An 18,216-nucleotide genomic window follows, 5' to 3' on the forward strand; every position below is an offset into this window, starting at 1 on the left:
GCCTTCCCCAGACTCCAGGACTGGCCCAGGTTCCTCCCCAACCCTCCTCACTGTCTGACTCTGCCGCCAGCTCTGCTGACCACTGGAGGGCCATAACAAAATAGGCTTCTGGGGTCCTGGGTGGCCTTCACTCCTTTTGGCTTCCTCGTTCAGCGTTGTAAGCCACCGGCCCCCCAATCTTCGTGAACCGGCATGGTGGGGGAAGGGGATGCTTCTGTGCGAACGGCCACGAGTGTGCAAAACTCCATTTCTGTGAGCGTGAGCACCTGCCACTCCCGCAGATGGAGCATTGCACGCTTGTTGGCTGCATGTTCGCTGCGGAAATGGTCCACCACCTGGGATTGGGGACTCTGCTTTAAGATGGGTGGACTTCAACTCCCAGAATGCCCCAGCCAGCCATTCCCAGGTATTCTGGGAGTTGAAGTCCACAAGTCTTAAATGTCACCAAGTTTGAAGATTTACCCTGTGGAATTCTGGGAGTTGGAGTCCGCCCATCTTTGAGCGAGGATGCACTGCATCGTGCAAACATTTCCCAGCTGGGAAGAGCCGAGGTGGCGCAGTGGTTAGGGTGCAGCACTGCAGGCCACTTCAGCTGACTGTGATCTGCAGTTCGGCGGTTCAAATCTCACCGGCTCAAGGTTGACTCAGCCTTCCATCCTTCCGAGGTGGGTGAAATGAGGACCCGGATTGTTGTTGGGGGCGATATGCTGACTCTGTAAACCGCTTAGAGAGGGCTGAAAGCCCTATGAAGCGGTATATAAGTCTAATAAATAAATAATAAATAAATAAACCTCTCTAAACTCTGCCAGGGTGGCTTAAACCTCCGTTTTAAAAAACACCGGGAAACTTTTGCATCTAACCTAACCCCGGTTCGCCATCCTGGCTAGGAAGGAAACCAGCATCCCCCCCCCCCCCCGGAAAAAACTCACCCATGCCATGCTCTCCCCGATCGACCCATGCCAACAGACGCTCAAGTGCAGAAGGCAAGCCGAGTGGGCGTTTACTAACTTGGTTTCTGCGGCTTGGGCAAAGTGGGGGGTGGCATTTTCCTGGCATCGGCGGGCGGGGTACAGACGGACTGAGGGATGATCTGAATGGGGGAGACGCCGGGCGGGGGGCAGGAGGCGGCGCTGCGGGGGCCGGAGGGAAGAGAGAAGGGTTAATAAGGGGGGCAGAGGGGGTGAGTGGACCCCAGGGGGGTTTGTGGCCAGAAGCTAGTTTGGGGAGCAGAGAATGGAGACCCTCCCTCCCCTCAAAAGCCAAAGGGCTCAGCTGGAAGGGAAGGCACTGGTCTCCTGCCTCAGTTGGCCCATCTGTGAAATGGGAACGTTGAAGTCCCTTAAAGCAAGTGGTCTCCAAACTTGGCAACTTTAAGACTTGAACTTGAAGTCCACACGTCTTAAAGTTGCCACGTTTGAAGACCCTTGCCCTAAAGCCTGCACAGAACAGCATTCCTGTACCTGGCCAGGTTTCTGGACCGGCTGGGTGGGAAGAGAGAGGGATGGTTTACACGTGAGAAACAGACGTTTGGGCACGCGCACGCAGCTCCGTTGGCACGAGCGACGGGCACGCGCGCTCGCCGTTCGCACAAGCGAAGCTGTGGGCGTGCACGCCCCTGCTGGCTGCTTGCACAAGCTCACCCATCGCTTCCGCGGCCCTGTTTCAAACAGGCCAGGACCCCCTGGAAATTAGGGGGCCCTGTCATCGCTCGTTCCAAGCTTAGGATTGCCTCTGAGCATGTGTAGAGGGCTTTTCTGAGCCGAGGTGGCGCAGTGGTTAAATGCAGCACTGCAGGCTACTTCAGCTGACTGCAGTTCTGCAATTTCGGCTGTTCAAATCTCACCGGCTCAAGGTTGACTCAGCCTTCCATCCTTCCGAGGTGGGTGAAATGAGGACCCGGATTGTTGTTGGGGGCAAATATGCTGACTCTGTAAACCGCTTAGAGAGGGCTGAAAAAAGCCCTATGAAGCGCTATATAAGTCTAACTGCTATTGCTAGATAGATAGATGGATGGATGGATGGATGGATGGATGGATGGATGGATGGATGGATGGATGGATGGATGGATGGATGGATGGATGGATGGATGGATAGATAGATGGATAGATGATAGATAGATAGATAGATAGATAGATAGATAGATAGATAGATAGATAGATAGATAGATAGAAGTAGGTAGGTAGGTAGGTAGGTAGGTAGGTAGGTAGGTAGGTAGGTAGATTAGATAGATAGGTAGATAGATAGATAGATAGATAGATAGATAGATAGATAGATAGATAGATAGATAGATAGATAGATTGAGAGAGAGAGAGAGAGAGAGAGAGAGAGAGAGATGGTAGGTAGGTAGGTAGGTAGGTAGGTAGGTAGGTAGGTAGGTAGGTAGGTAGGTAGATTAGAGAGAGAGAGAGAGAGAGAGAGAGAGAGAGAGAGAGAGAGATGGTAGGTAGGTAGGTAGGTAGGTAGGTAGGTAGGTAGGTAGATTAGATAGATAGATAGATAGATAGATAGATAGATAGATAGATAGATAGATAGATAGATAGATAGATAGATAGATAGATAGATAGATAGATAGATAGATAGATAGATAGATTAGATAGATAGATAGATAGATAGATAGATAGATAGATAGATAGATAGATAGATAGATAGATAGATAGATATAGATATAGATATAGATATAGATATAGATATAGATATAGATATAGATATAGATAGATAGATAGAGCCGAGGTGGCGCAGTGGTTAAATGCAGGCCACTTCAGCTGACTGTTATCTGCAGTTCAGCGGTTCAAATCTCACCGGCTCAGGGTTGACTCAGCCTTCCATCCTTCCGAGGTGGGTGAAATGAGGACCCGGATTGTTGTTGGGGGCGATATGCTGACTCTGTAAACCGCTTAGAGAGGGCTGAAAGCCCCATGAAGCGCTATATAAGTCTAACTGCTATTGCTATTGCTATTCTTCACCTGGGTGTAAACTGCTCCAGGTTGGGTTATTTCCCCCCCCCCCCAAAAGAATGTCTTGCTACGTGGCCCTCTGACTCGAGAAATGCATTTTACACTCACACAGAAAGTCACACAAGATATTTTCACTGGAATTCCAAAGAAGAATGGTGGGCTGGTACTGGCAGTCCTTGACTTACGACCACAAGGGAGCCTGCCCGTTGTTAAGTGAGTCCGGCTTCCCTCTTTGCTGGTCGGGAACAGGGAATCACGCGGCCGTCATAAGTACGAGCCGGCGTCTGAATCAGTTGACGGCCGTAAGTGTGTCAAACACCGTCACTTTTTTTTCAGTGCCGTTTTAGTGACTTTGAACGGACGCTAAACTAGCCGTCGTAAGCCGAGGACTACTTGTAATTGGGGGGGAAAGTGTTTTGCAAGCGAGAAAAGAGAGCTGTGACGAATGGACCTCGAGGCGTTTCCAAGAGAAAGTTTGGAAATCTAGGGAAAATATTTGTGCAGGGTGAGGTCGCACGACGCAGGAAGCAGCGATGCGTCAGCGGTTCCTGTTTTCCCCGGCAGGAAGGCAGGGGATGATGGGCAGCTCCCGGGTTGATCCCAGGAGGGGGGGGGGGTGGCGGGAAGCAAAGCAGAGCTAAAATTGATCCCCTGCGAGGACCACCAAAACCAAAATTTTGCAGCCGGGGATGAAGGTTGCTGAACTCCGGTATTTGGGCACAACGGAGAGGGATGGAAGAGCGTGATTCGGAAGATGATTTGAGTACAGGTAGTCCCCGACTTGTGACCGTTCACTTAGCGACTGTTCAAAGTTACAACGTTCACCTACGGCCGTTTTTTTTCCCATGCTTATGACCGTTGCGGCATTCTCACGATCGGAATTCAAAGGCTTCGCAAGTGTCTCACATTTATGACGGTCTGCTGAGTCCCCCCCCCGGGGTGTGTGTGTGTATGTCACGTGATCCCCCTTTTGCGATCGTCTGACGAGAAAAGTCGAAGGGGAAGCCGGATTCGCTTAGCGACGGTGTTTCTAATTTAACCACTGAAGGGATTCGCTGAACAACGGTGTGCAAGGAAGGTCGTAAAATGGGGCAAAATTCACTGAACAGACGTCTCGCTCAGCAACGGAACTTTTCAAGCTCAATTGCGGTCGTAAGGCGAGGACGACCTCAATCCCTGCACAAATTCTACAAACGGCCTTTTTTTAAATCCTCTGAATTGGCTTTTCTCAGGGACGACAACTTGAAAGTCTGTGGACTTCGACTCCCAGAATCCCCCAGCCAGCTTCCCCACCGTCCAACCCTGAGCCACAAATACACGAAGTCCTCGAGTTACGACGCCAATCGAGCCCAGGTTTGCCACGGCTGAGCAAGGCGAATTGTTGAGCGACTTTCGCCCCCGTTTTATGCCATTCCCTTGCCACGGTTGTTAAGTGAATCGCTGCAATGGTGAAGTCGGTTACACGGTTGTTAAGTGAATCTGGATTCCCCCGTGGACTTTGCTGGTCAGAAGGTCGCAAGGCTGGATCGCATGACCTCAGGACTGTCATAAATATGAACCCCTTGCCAACCGTCGGAATTTTGAACAGGTGGCCACGGGGACGCCGCCACGGTCGTAAGTGTGGAAAGCGCCCCTGAGTCCCTCTTTTCAGTGCCGCCACAACTTTTAACCGTCACTAAATGAACCGTCATAAGTTGAGGACTGCCTGTACTCCCTTTTATCAGTAGAACGGGTCCCCGTCATCCTAAGAAATCTCCCTTCTTCTCCCGCATGGAAACAGGGGGGGAGGGAGGGGGCTTAGCTTTGACAGAGGATCAGCCATTAAGATAGGGGTCCACAACTCCTTGGCCGTGGCCCAATCCTGGTCCGTGGCCCGTTCAGAATCGGGCTGCAGAGGCAGTGGGCCAGCACTTGTGCGGCTCCACTTACGGGAGCCGGGGGCCTCCGTGCACGTGTGCAAAGCTGCATTCGCACAGATGGAGCTGCGTGCGCAGACACTCGTGTGCCCTTCATGTGGAACGATCTCCTCTCCTGGAACCAGCGCTGAAATTCATTTTTTTTTAAACTACCGGTTCTGTGGGCGTGGCTTGGTGGGCGTGGCGTGGTTTGATGGGCGTGGCAGGGGAAGGACACTGCAAAATCCCCATTCCCTCCCGATCAGCTGGGACTCGGGAGGCAGAGAATAGATGGGGGCGAGGCCAGCCACAGGTGGTATTTGCCGATTCTCCAAACAACTCAAAATTTCCGCTACCGGTTCTCCAGAACCAGTCAGAACCTGATGGATTTCACCCCTCCCCGGAAGGTTTTCCGTTTTCAAACCCGGAAATGTTGGGGACCGCGGTGTTACAATAACGGTGCGAGTTTGTGGCAGCCGCCATCTCCACTCGTGTTGCACCTTCTCCCCAAGGGGAGCAGACGGTCTCCTTCCAACAACAACCCTGCGAGGTAGATTTGGCGGAGAGGTTATCGACCAGATCACTTTGATCCCCTGTGTCGTTTGGACCTGGGCCTCCACCCAGAAGACCTGGAGATCTTCCAACAGCCACCTCTAGTCTTGCTTGGCCGGTGGTCTCCACGGGACAAAGGGGTGGGGTGGGGGGCTGCCGGTTTAGTGGTCAGGAGGTCATTAGAGATGGCAAACAAGCACGGCGGGGGAGTCAGTGGGAAGAGAAAGGAGACGGTGGGGAGGGGACCCGAGAAGAGCTGGGGAGGGGAGGCGGGGCTGACTTACCTTCTGCCACGTTGACTGTGAAGGGGCTTTTGGGGATCTGAGCCCCCGCAAAGGTCACATAGATGGTGTGAGGACCCTCCAGGACGGGCCGATAAGTGCAGCGGAAAATATTGTCGCCTTTGTCTTCCAAGACCACTTCCACTGTGTCCCGCCGTCCCTGGGGGTCCACGATCACCACCCCCACGTCACCGGCCCCTGCCCCTACAGACGGAAGACACACACACACACACACCGTTAGCTACCTGAAACTTCTTTGTCTTTTAATGACCTCGAAATCCCTTGCATCGGGGTAGAATCAGGGCAACTGAATGGAGCTGTTTACTGGCCCGATGCCCTTCCTGTTGCCAGGGTGGAGTTTTTGTTCAGCCGATATACACTCATTGTGTCCAGAGAGAGAAATAACTGCTGCTACCTAGGATCAAACTCACAGCCTCCTGAGGCAAGAGCTTTACCTCTAGGCCACTGCACCGCCCGTTAGCTGCCTGAATTGCTTATGAGATTTCTTCTGACACCTCTCCCCCCAAATATAGACAGATAATCCTCGACTTACGACAACGAGCAAGACCAAAATTTCCATTGCTAAGCAAGTTAAGTAAGCCGCGCCTGATTTTGCGACCATTTTTTGTTGAAGTGGTTAAGCAAATCGCTACAGCGGTTACAAGAATCCGCTGGTCGTTAAGTGAGTCCAGCTTCCCTTACTGACTTTTCTTTTTAGAAGCCGGCTAGGAAGGCGATCGCGTGACTCCCGGATACTACAACCCTCATAAATACAGGCCAATGACCAAAGCGCCTGGAATTTTGATCCCGTGACTGTAGGGATGTTGTAACGGTCGTAAGTTTGAGGACTTGTCATGAGTGGCTTCAAACGAAGCGACTCACTTAGCGAAGTGAATTGTTGTAAGTCGAGGAGTATTAGGCAAAGCAATGTGCCCACTTCCTGTTTGCCCTACCCGATTTAACCCCCCCCCCTTCCTTACCTGCGGTGTAGATGTCGAAGTAAGTGGGTTTGTTGGCCACATTTCCCACGGGCTCCAGGCCCGGTCCACGGGCTGACACCTTGCTGGCGTCCCCGAGCGCCATGCCCACGTTGACTTCAAAGGGGCTCCGGTCAATATTTTGGCCGGCAAAAAGGACAGTGACCTGGAAGAGCAGAGGGGAAAAATCAGGAGAAACTCAGCAAAGAGAGAGAAACTGACTTGGACTCGAGACTGTAAGCCAGAAGGAAAAGCCACGCCGACTTACGATCGTCATGGAACCGGCCCCTCGCGGGCGTAAATCTCGACAGTTATAAATCAGGACTCGTGGGTGACCCAACCTAATTTTTTATGACCTTTTTTGCAGTGGCCGTTAAGCAAATGCTGTGGTCATTAAGTGAACCAAGGGTTCTCCAGGGGCTGGCTTGGCTGAAAACTAGGAATAAAGACCCATTTTCGACAAAGCTGCCGTAAAAAAGCAGCCACAATGAGACCTCGGAGGAGAGCGTCTTCTCTCCCCCCAAAATAAGACCCCATTGGAAAATAACCCCTAGCAAAGGGAGGGGGAACCTATGCGGCGTATGCCAGAGGTGGCACATGGAGCCCTCTCGGTGGGCATGGGCACCGCTGGCAACTGGTCTTGGCAAGTGCCAGAGCACCAGAAAATGAAAACAGCCCAAAAACCCACCCCAAAAACATGCTGTTTTCAGGCTCTTTTGGGGGGGGGCAATTTTTCTGGCAGTTCTGGGGCTGTTTTTTGAACATTGTGGCTCTGAAAAGGGCTCAAAATGGCCTGAAAATAGCCTGAAAAAATGGCCCAAACCCACGTTTTCTGTTGGGCCCTTTTCAGGCTGTTTCTGGACTGTTTTCCAGGCCAAAAACAGTCTGAAAAATGACCCCAAAAATGGCCCAAAACCAGGCAGGTGCGCACAGGTTAGCTGGTGCACCCACACATTCCGGTTTGAGCCCTCGGTGCCAAAAAGGTTTGCCCCCACTGCCCTAAGCATGGCTTTTCAGGAAGCTTGTGGTAGAAGACTTACCCCCCCCAAATAAACCCCAGTTAAGATCGTCAGCCAGAGAGACGCATTTAGTACCGTATTTCCCTGAAAATAAGACCTAGTGTGTCTTTTGGAGCAAAAATTAACATACGACCCAGTCTTACTTTTGGGAAAACGTGGCATATATAAGGGAGATGAAACCTTCAAATTGTAGTAAGGTTAAAGGTTCCCCTCGCACATATGTGCTAGTCATTCCCGACTCTAGGGGGCGGTGCTCATCTCCGTTTCAAAGCCAAAGAGCCAGCGCTGTCCGAAGACGTCTCCGTGGTCATGTGGCCGGCATGACTCAACGCCCGAAGCCGCACGGAACGCTGTTCCCTTCCCACCAAAGGTGGTCCCTATTTTTCTACTTGCATTTTTTACCTGCTTTCGAACTGCTGGGTTGGCAGAAGCTGCTGGGACAAGTCACGGGAGCTCCCTCCGTTACTAGGGATTCGAACCGCCGAACTGCCGACCTTTCTGATCGACAAGCTCAGCGTCTTAGTCACTGAGCCACCTCGCCCCTCCCAAACGGCAGTAACTAGGGTTGTTAAATGAATCTGGTTTTTTTTTTGCTCGTCCGACGGTCGCAAAAGGGGACTCCGCAACTGTCACAAGTACATGCCAGTTGCCAAGCCTCTGAATTTTAATCACGCACAACGGTGCTACGACGGTTGTAAGTGTGAAAAACTTACACTTTTAAATCACTTTTTCCCCATGCCATTCAACGTTACAATTCAATGCTGGGGGAATCTGCATTTTGCAGTCTGGGTTTTTTTAAGTCTGCAGAGGTCACCCCGTCCTTCCGGCCACCCCAGCCGCCCTGGGAATGGTCATCTCACCTTGTGTAAGCCAGCCACCTTGGGCACGTAGCAGACGGAATAAGTCCGATTCTTGTCGTTGTTGGCAACCACTTTAGCCTGGGGGAGGAAAGAACCAGGGAGGGAGCATTACCCAGCCGCGCCAGCGAGTTGTGCCAACAGCTGCCGCCTGTCGCTCAGCACAAGCTCTGGACTCCCACCCCCCACCCCCCTTTGCCTAGATGCCTGCAAAGTCATGCCAGCATCACCCTGCGGTGCCAGCTGGAGCAGCTGAGGGTCTCAAACCCAGCCTGGCACGGAGGGAGGAGGGCGCCCTTTTCCCTGGGCATTGCGGGGAAGGGGGGAACTGTCACGCCATTCGGGGCAGAGGGAGGGGCGGAGAAGGGAAGGACGGGAGTCTTTGAGTGCCAGAAGAATTAACCCGTGGAACAGCTTGCCACCAGAAGTTGCGGCTGCTCCAACGCTGGAGGTTTTTGAGAAGACACTTGTCTGGGATGGTCTAAGTTTCCCTGCTTGAGGAGGGGGCTAGGCTAGAAGGCCTCCAGGGTCCCTTCCAACCCTTGTGATATTGTTACTCGGTGTGTCTTCTGCCAGCCGGCGATGCCAGCCTGCCCACAGCAGCGGGCTACTTCAGCTGACTGCAGTTCTGCAGTTCGGCTGTTCAAATCTCAGCGGCTCAGGGTTGACTCAGCCTTCCATCCTTCCAAGGTGGGTGAAATGAGGACCCGGATTGTTGTTGGGGGCAATATGCTGACTCTGTAAACCGCTTAGAGAGGGCTGAAAGCCCTATGAAGCGGTATATAAGTCTAACTGCTATTGCTATTGCTATTCCATCTCTTGGAGCCCTTAGGGGGAAGTGACGGATTGGTTTAAAAACCCTTTTGTTTACTTCAAATTCGAAAAGGAGATGTTTGACCAGGGCAGGAGGCAAAAGAGAGAAAGATCTCCAAGGGAAAGTGGGTGGGCTACCAGCAGAATAACAGCACAGCAGGATAACAGAGTTGGAAGGGACCTTGGAGGTCTTCTAGCCCAACCTCCTGCTCCAACAGGAGAGCCTTTCACTCAGAACAACAGACTATCCGATTAACAATAAACAGAACTGGGAAAGATAATATTAACAATAACAGAATACAAATAACAGAATAACAAAACGTCAGACTATTGGAAGAACAATAGCAGAAGAACAGAATAATAAAAGCAGAATAAAAGAATAGACCAGCACAGCTGGGAGGGACCTTTGAGGTCCTCTAGTCCAGCCCCTAGCTCAAGCAGGAGATCTTATACCACTCCAGACAAATGGCTGTCCAGCCTCTTCTTGAAAACCTCCAGCGATGGGGCACCCACAACTTCTGGTGGCAAGGAGTTCCACCGGTTAAGGGGCTATTAGGGCTCAGACTCCCTGGCTGGGCAGGAGCTGTAGGGCCTGTGGGGGAAGCGGCTGGGGGAGGCCAGGGACAAACACTGGGCACTGGGGGATGGGGTTGGGGGCTACCTCCTCCGTGTGTCCCTCGGGGTCTTCGATGTAGACCAGTACTTCTCCCAAGCCTGCCTCGACAGTCTCCACTGTGAAATGGGCTGGTTTCAGCACCGTGTTTCCGTGGGGTTCGATACCTGGGGAAGAAGGTGAGACAGGTGGGTGAAGGGCAGCCTTGGCTCCAGAAGAGGGGGAGATGGAGGGAGGGAGGGAGGAGGAGGAGGAGGGGGAGGAGAAACGAAGACAAAGGAATGGGAGTAGAAGAAGAAGGGAAGCAGGAAAGGGGGAGGAAGAAAAAGGGAAAGGAAAAAAAGGAAAAGGGGAAGGAAGGAAGAAGGGAAAGGGAAGCAGGAAAGGAAGAGGAGGAAGGGAAAATGGGAGGGAGGGAGGGAGGGGGAGAGAAGGGGGAAGGGAAAGGGGAACAGGGAGGAGGTGAGAGGGAGGGAGAGAAGGAGGGAGAGAAGGAAGGAAGGGAAAAAGGAAGGAAGGAAGGAAGGAAGGAAGGAAGGAAAGAAGGGAGGGAGAGAAGGGAAAGGGGAAAAAGGGAAGGAGAGAGAGGAGGAAGGAAGGAAAGAAGGAAGGAAAGAAAGGAGTGAGTGAGGAAGGGAAAGAGGGAAAAGGGGGAAAAGGGGGGAGGAAAGGAGAGAAGGAAGGGAGAGAGGAGTAAGGAAGGAAGGAAGGAAAGAAAGAAAGGAGTGAGTGAGGAAGTGAGAGAGGGGAAAGGGGGAAAAGGGAGGGAGGGAAGGAGAGAGAGGAAGGAAGGAAGGAAAGAAAGAAAGGAGTGAGTGAGGAAGGGAGAGAGGGGAAAGGGGGAAAAGAGAGGGAGGGAAGGAGAGAGGAGGAAGGAAGGAAGGAAGGAAGGAAGGAAGGAAGGAAAGAAGGAAGGAAGGGGAGGGCTGGGAAAACTGAAACTTGGAACTTGGCTCGCTGACTTGCTAAAATAGCAAGATCGGCTGAGCCGACAGAGCGAGGGAGGGAGGGAGGGAGGGAGAGAAGGAGGGAGAGGAGGGAGAGAAGGAAGGAAGGGAAAAAGAAAGGAAGGAAAGAAGGGAGGGAGGGAGAGAAGGGAAACGGGGAAAAGGGAAGGAGGGGAGGAAGGAAGGAGAGAGAGGAGTAAGGAGGGAAGGAAAGAAGGAAGGAAAGAAAGGAGTGAGTGAGGAAGGGAGAGAGGGGAAAGGGGGGAAAGGGGGGGAGGGAAGGAGAGAAGGAAGGAAGGAGAGAGAGGAGGAAGGAAGGAAGGAAGGAAAGAAAGAAAGGAGTGAGTGAGGAAGTGAGAGAGGGGAAAGGGGGAAAAGGGAAAAAAAGGAAGGAAGGAAGGGGAGGTCCGGGAAAACTGAAACTTGGAACTTGGCTCGCTGACTTGCTAAAATAGCAAGATCGGCTGAGCCGACAGAGCGAGGGAGGGAGGGAGGGAGGGAGGGGGCAACTATCCCCCCATCGTTTGACCCTTCTGGGTTCTGGGACCCTGGACCCTCCCCACTTTCTCTCCCCCCTCCCTCGAGGGCTGCTTACCAGGCCCGTACGCCTTGGCCTTCTTGGGGTGCACCTGCTTGGAGTTCAGGGGGGCTCCGGGTTTGAGTTTGGCTTTGGGGAACTGCGAGAGGTAGGTCATGACCGAATGCTCGTCCACGTTGGGGTCCACGATCTCTTCGGGGGCAATCACCTGCAAAGAGAAGACACGTCGATTCGCGGGGGGGGATCCGGAGGAGGCGCCCCGTTTTTCCCCCAGCAAGCCTGATACGGCTGAACCTGTTGGATTTCCACCTGTCCCATGCAAAGCCACCGGGAGCCCTGCCTTCCCCCTTCCCTGATGGCTTCCCCAGGAGGTTCCCCTCCCTGGTGCCAGGATCTCCTGCCCCCCCTCCCAAACCCCCACGGCCCCCAATCTCCGAGGGGTACCTGAGGGACCCCCAGCCAGTCGTCAGCCTGCTGCATGGCCTCGCGGGCGTTCTCCACCGGCTGCCTGGGGTCCCAGGTCTCCCAGTCTGGGCAGAGGCCTGGAAGGGGAAGAAAAGAGGGGGTCAGAAGGGCAAAGGGGGGGACACCTGAAAGACACCCCACGTCAACTGGGAGAGAGCTAAGTGGGGTCTTTCCACAAGGAGGCGCCAGCAAGAGACCCTGGGTTGAAGTGGGGGGAGGGGGTGTATGGGAATCCACAGGGATTAGGTTCTGGGTTCAAATCCACTGGCAACCTTGGACACTGGCTGTCTCTAAGGCGGGTCCTTCTCTCTCAGCCCAGCCTACCCTACAGGGTCGTTATTCCGGGCCAAAAATCAGAGGTCACTCGATGGGCGAAGGTTTGGGTCAGTTGGTTAAATGAGCCCCTTCTTTGCTGACGAATGGCAGAGGGAGGGAAGGAAGGAGGGAGGGAGGGAGGAAAAAGAGACAAAAAAGTAAGTAAGAGAAAGTGGGAGTGTAGAGAAAGAAAGAGAGAAAGGAAAGAAGGAAGAGGGTAGGAAGGAAGAATGGAGGGGAGGAAGGAAGGAAGAATGGAAGGAAGAAGGGGGGAGAAGGAAGGAATGAAGGAGGAAGAATGATTGGAAGGAAGGAAGAGCAGGAGAGAGGGAAGGAGGGGGAGGCAGAGAGGGAGGGTATATAGATGGATGATGGTAGGAAGAAAAGAAAGAAAAGAAAGAGAAAGGAAGGAAGGAAGGAAGGAAGGAAGAGGGAAGAAAAAGATAGAAAAAGTGAGAAGGAGAAAGTGAGAGAAGAGAAATAAAGAAAGAAAGGAAGAAAGGAAGAGGGAGGGAAGGAAGGAAGGGAGGCAGGAAGGAAGGAAGGAAGGAAGAAAGAAAGAGGAAGGAAGGAAGGAAGGAAGAAATAAAGAAAGAGGGAAGAAGAAGACAGAAAAAGTGAGAAAGAAAAAGTGAGAGAAGAGAAATAAAAAGAGAAAGAAAGAAAGAAAGAGGGAGGGAAGGAAGGGAGGGAGGGAGGGAGGAAGAAGGGAAGGAAGGAAGAAAGGAAGGAAGAAAGAAAGAGGAAGGAAGGAAGGAAGAAAGAGGGAAGAAGAAGACAGAAAAAGTGAGAAAGAGAAAGTGAGTGAAGAGAAATAAAGAGAGAAAGGAAGAAAGAAAGAGGGAGGGAAGGAAGGGAGGGAGGAAGGAGGGAAGGAAGGAAGGAACGAAGGAAGGGAGGGAGGAGGGGTACATTTTTGCCCCTCTCCCCATGGACTCTTCTGTACTGGAAGGTGGAGAAAAACTTTCAAACTAGCTCCATTTTAGCCAGGCTCTTTCTGCGCACCCACACCGATCCAGCGAGACCTCTGAGCATGTCCAAATTTGGCCAGCTTTCCAAACTCTGTCTGTGTGTGTGTGTGTGCCTGTGTGTTTGTGTGTGGGTGTCGTCCGCGTGTGCAAATCCTCCAGGGCTATAAATCTGCTTCCAGATTGTTTAGGTTGCAACGGCCACCCGTGCAGCAGCAGCAGCAGCAGCGAGAGGGGAGAGGAAGGGAGGAAGGAAGGAAAGGGCAGGAAAAATGGCAAGAGAAGAGAGAAAAGGCAAGAGGAGGGCAAAACTCTTCTGCTTGCCGAGTCCAGGATGGACAGACGGACGGCCCCCTGCCTACAAAAGGGGTTTGTGTCCCAACCGGGCAGATTTCAACCAAAGAGAATATTCTGGGGTCCTTCGTGGTCTCTGAGCTTGGTGGTCTCTTTGGGGACATTTTATGACCCAACTAGGTAACATCATCAGTGCTAGAAGGGGGTGGGGTTGGAGGAGGAGGAGGAGGAGGAGGAGGAGGAGGAGGAGGAGGAGGAGAAAGCAGAGAAGGAGAAGAAGGTGGAGGAGGAGGAGAAGGAAAAGGAAAGGAAAAAGAAGAAGGAGAAGAGAAGGAGAAGGAGAAACCTCCAGTGGAAGAGAAGGACAACGCAGAGAAGGAGAAGGAGGAGAAGGAAAAGGAGAAGGAGAAGGAAGAGAAGGAGAAAGCAGAGAAGGAGAAGAAGGTGGAGAAGGAAAAGGGGATGGAAAAGGAGGAGGAGGAGGAGGAGAGAAGAAGGAGAAAATGGAGGAGAAAGCAGAGAAGGAGGAGAAGGAAAAAGAGGAGAAGGTGGAAGAGGAGAGGGAAAAGCAGAAGAAGGAGAGAAGAAGGAGAGAGAGGAGAAGGAGAAAGCAGAGAAGGAGAAAGCAGAGAAGGAGGAGAAGGAAGAGGAGAAGGAGGAGAAGGAGGAGAAAAGGATAAGAAGAAAGAGGAGGAGGAGGAGGAGGAGAACAGTGGGGCCCTTGGTGCTCTGGGAACTTGGTGGTTTTCTTGGGGACGTTTCATGACCCAACATGGGAACATCATCAGTGCTAGAAGGGAAGGGGGTTTGTGGAGAGGGGGAAGAGAAGGGGGAGTGGGTGTGGGGGGGGGGAGGAGGTCCTTCGTGGTCTCTGAGCTGGGTGGTTTTCCTACAAGACAGAGAAGTTGCATCAAAGTCCCTGGGAAACCAGCATTGGACCAGGAGAAAAGGGCAACTGAACCTGGACAGCAGCAAAAAGGAATTCAGGGGCATCTGCTAAGGGGGAAGAAGTCAAAAAAGTCAAGATGGCCGCCAGTACTGTGCAATTAAAGCCCATCTCACAGTTTTAAATTTCAGGGCTTCTCACTCTGGACAACTTTAGGAGGGGGGAAGGGACTTCAACTCCCAGAATTCCCCAGCCAGCTATGGGAAGTCCCTTCCCTCCTCCTAAAGTTGTCCAGAGTGAGAAATGCTGATTTAAATCATCTCAGCAGCAGCTACCAGCAAACCCTGAAGTCAGCAAATTCCAGAGAGGGATATGTAAATCCTTGCCTGGATGAGTGGAGGAAAAATATCCTTTTTGTGATCTCCCTGGGCTTTGTTTTCTAACGTCACCGGAGAGGCATCCGGTCCCTTCCAGAATTTTCCACGCCGACGGGGTTTTATAAGCCTTCTTATCGTTTTTCTTTCTTGTCAAGCTAAGGACAGGCTGAAACCGCTTATTTTCTTGGTTTGTTTATAAATTTGAAAGGGTATCTCCGGGCAGCTTACAATACAGGTGGTCCATTCGTTTAGCGACCGTTCGGAGTTACAACGGCCATTTTGGATGGATGATAAGGAAGGAAGGAAGGAAGGGAGAGAGGGAAGGAGGGGGAGGGAGGGAGCGAGGATGGATAGATGGATGATGAAGGAAGGAGGAATGAATGGAGGGAGGGAAGGAAGGAAGGAGAGAAGGAAGAATGGAAGGAAGGAAGTAGAAGGGAAGGATGGATGGATGGGAAGGAGAGAGAAGGAAGAATGGAGGGGAGGAAGGAAGGAGAAAGGATGGATAGAAGGAAGGAAGATAAGGGAGGGAGGGAGGGAGGGAAGGAGGGGGAGGGAAAAGCAAGGTTGGATAGATGGTTGATGAAGAAAGGAAGGAAGGAAGAATAATGGAGGAAAGGAAGGAAGGAAGGAAGGAAGAAAAAAGGAAGGAAGGAAGGAAGGAAGGAAGGAAGGAAGAATAATGGAGGAAAGGAAGGAAGGAAGAAAGAAAGAAAGAAAAAAAGAAAGGAAGGAAGGAAGGAAGGAAGGAAGAATTGATTTTTATTTGTGAATTGATTTTATTTGTAGGCCGCCCTTTTCCCTGAGGGGACTCAGGGCGGCTCACAGAAAACCAGGGAAGGGGGAATACAACACTAAGACGACAACACATAATAAAATAGCAAACAACATGCATACAACATTCGGGCGGGGTAATGGTCCTTATCCCCAGGCCTGACGGGCGAGCCAGTTCTTCAAGGCTGTGCGGAAGGCCTGGACGGTGGAGAGGGTACGAATCTCTACGGGGAGCTCGTTCCAAAGGGTCGGGGCCGCTGCTGAGAAGGCCCTCCTCCTTGTAGTTGCCAGCCGACACTGGCTGGCCGATGGAATACGGAGGAGGCCTAACCTATGAGATCTTATAGGTCGTAGGGAGGTAATTGGCAGAAGGCGGTCTCTCAAGTATCCAGATCCACTGCCATGTAGGGCTTTATGGGTGATCAGTAGCACCTTGAAGCGCATCCGGAGATCGACAGGTAGCCAGCGCAGCTCGCGGAGGATAGGTGTAATGCGGGTGAATCGGGGTGCACCTGCGATCACTCGCGCGGCTGCGTTCTGCACTAGCTGAAGTCGCCGGATGCACCTCAAGGGCAGCCCCATGTAGAGCACGTTGCAGTATTCCAGCCAGAAGGAAGGAAGAATAATGGAGGAAAGGAAGGAAGGAAGGAATGAAGGAAGGAGAAGGGTAGGATGGATGGATGGATAGGAAGGAAGGAGAAGGAAGGAACAATGAAGGGAAGGAAGGAAACAGAGAAGGGAGAATGAAAGGATGGATGGATGGATGGATGGATGGATGGATGGATGGATAGATGGATGGAAGTTAAGGAAGGAAGGGCAGCAGGGAGGGAAGGAGGGGAAGGGAGAGAGAGTGAAGATGGATAGATGGATGATGAAGAAAGGAGGAATGAATGGAGGGAGGGAAGGAAGGAAGTAGAAGGGTAGGATGGATGGATGGGAAGGAAGGAAGGAGAGAGAAGGAAGGAAGAATGAAGGGAAGGAAGGAAAGAGAGAAGGGAGAATGGGAGGAGGGATGGATGGATGGATGGAAGTTAAGGAAGGAAGGGCGGCAGAGAGGGAGAGAGGGAAGGAGGGGGAGGGGGAGAGCAAGGTTGGATAGATGGATGATGAAGGAAGGAAGAATGAACAGAGGGAAGGAATGAGAGAAGGAAGAATGGAAGGAAGGAAGTAGAAGGGAAGGATGGATGGATGGGAAGGAGAGAGAAGGAAGGGAGAATGGAGGGGAGGAAGGAAGGAGAAGGGATGGGTGGAAGGAAGAAAGATAAGGAAGGAAGGGCAGGAGAGAGGAAGAGGGTATATAGATGGATGGAGATAGGAAGGAAAGAAGGAAGGAAGAAAAGGAAGGAAGGAAGGAAGGAAGGAAGGAAGGATGACAAGATAAATGGCTCTATCCTTTATGGCTAAATATATTGCAAACTTCTCCAGATTCCACCAATCAATCACTCAGTCAATCAATCCATCTGCAGGGCATCAGCTCCAGTAAGCCCATCCTGGGCAGGCCTGGGTGGGGGGCATGCTGTGTTTCTCCCTCCCCCCCTCTCCCTCTCCCTCCCCCCCCACGCACGCTCACCCGGGGCGCAGTTGTCCACCAGGGCCCCCAAGGCCTTGCCGTCCTGCCAGTCGCGGTTGAAGTTGGTGATGGGCAGCTGTGGCACCTTGTTCTGGATCCAGCCCAGGAGGCGCTGCTTGGGGGTCTGCTTCTTGGCGTCCTCCTCGTCCTCGTCCTCCCACATGGGCATGGAGATGGAGTAGTGCAGGATGAGCGTCCAGATCAGCCCCAGGATCAGCTTCAGGTTGCCGTCCACGATGGCCTTGCTGTCTGTAGGGGAGGAAGAGAAGGAGAGGCGGTCAGGACCTCCTACGCACCCCGGGAATCCTCCCGCCCATCGCTCACAAAAAGGAAGCCGAGGCTTTGGGGATAAGCGCAGAGGAGAACAACAAAGACCATGATCCAAGGCCCGGAGATGGAAACATACAAAGGACGACTGTAGGATTTGAGTTTGGCCACTCCAGAGCAGTGGTTCCCAAAGTTGGCAACTTTAAGACTTGTGGACTTCAGCTCTGCTGGCTGGAGAATTCTGGGAGTTGAAGTCCACAAGTCTTAAAGTTGCCAAGTTTGAGCTGGCTGGAGAATTCTGGGAGTTGAAGTCCAACAAGTCTTAAAGTTGCCAACTTTGAGAACCATTGCTCTAGAGGAAAGGAGGACCAGGGCGGGTGGGCAGGACAGCAGTCTCATGGGCTGCCCCAAAGAAGGGGGGGGGTCAACTTATTTCCCAAAGCACCTGGAGGCAGGGCGAGAAATAACTGCAGTGGTTCATTTAACTGTGGCAGGAAAGGTCGCGAAACGGGGCAAAACTCGCTTACCAACTGTCTCGCTTGGCAACCGAAATTTGTTGGGACTACCTGAATAAAAATATACGTAGGTAGGTAGGTGGATGGATGGATGGATGGAAGAAATAAAGGAAGAAAAGAAAGAAGGAAGGAAGCCAGAGGGAGAGAGGGAGGGAGGGAGGGAGGGAGGGAGGAAGGAAGGAAGGAAGGAAGGAAGGAAGGAAGGAAGGAAGGAAGGAAAAAAAAGAGAGAGAAAGAAAGGAAGGAAGGAAGAAAAAGAGAGAGAAAGAAAGGAAGGAAGGAAGAAAAAGAGAGAAAAAGGAAGGAAAGAAGGAAGAAAAAGAGAGAGAGAAAAAGAAA

The 18,216-nt window shown here is 52.1% G+C and overlaps 1 protein-coding gene across 1 annotated transcript in view; it reads right to left on the reverse strand.

Annotated features, from left to right (window-relative positions):
* Positions 1-17,710, reverse strand: part of FLNC (filamin C) — a 70,140-nt gene extending 52,430 nt beyond the window's left edge. Inside the window, 8 exon segments of the mRNA XM_087722516.1 lie at positions 5,686-5,886; positions 6,663-6,825; positions 8,539-8,616; positions 10,010-10,128; positions 11,504-11,654; positions 11,891-11,988; positions 17,096-17,435; positions 17,699-17,710. Coding sequence (XP_087578642.1) covers positions 5,686-5,886; positions 6,663-6,825; positions 8,539-8,616; positions 10,010-10,128; positions 11,504-11,654; positions 11,891-11,988; positions 17,096-17,435; positions 17,699-17,710 — 1,162 coding nt within the window.
* Positions 17,711-18,216: the final 506 nt, after the last annotated feature.

Source organism: Thamnophis sirtalis, unplaced genomic scaffold, assembly GCF_051295495.1.
Source record: "Thamnophis sirtalis isolate CommonGarterSnake01/CBP01778 unplaced genomic scaffold, rThaSir2_p1.2 scaffold_9, whole genome shotgun sequence".
NCBI classification, from domain to species: domain Eukaryota; kingdom Metazoa; phylum Chordata; class Lepidosauria; order Squamata; family Natricidae; genus Thamnophis; species Thamnophis sirtalis.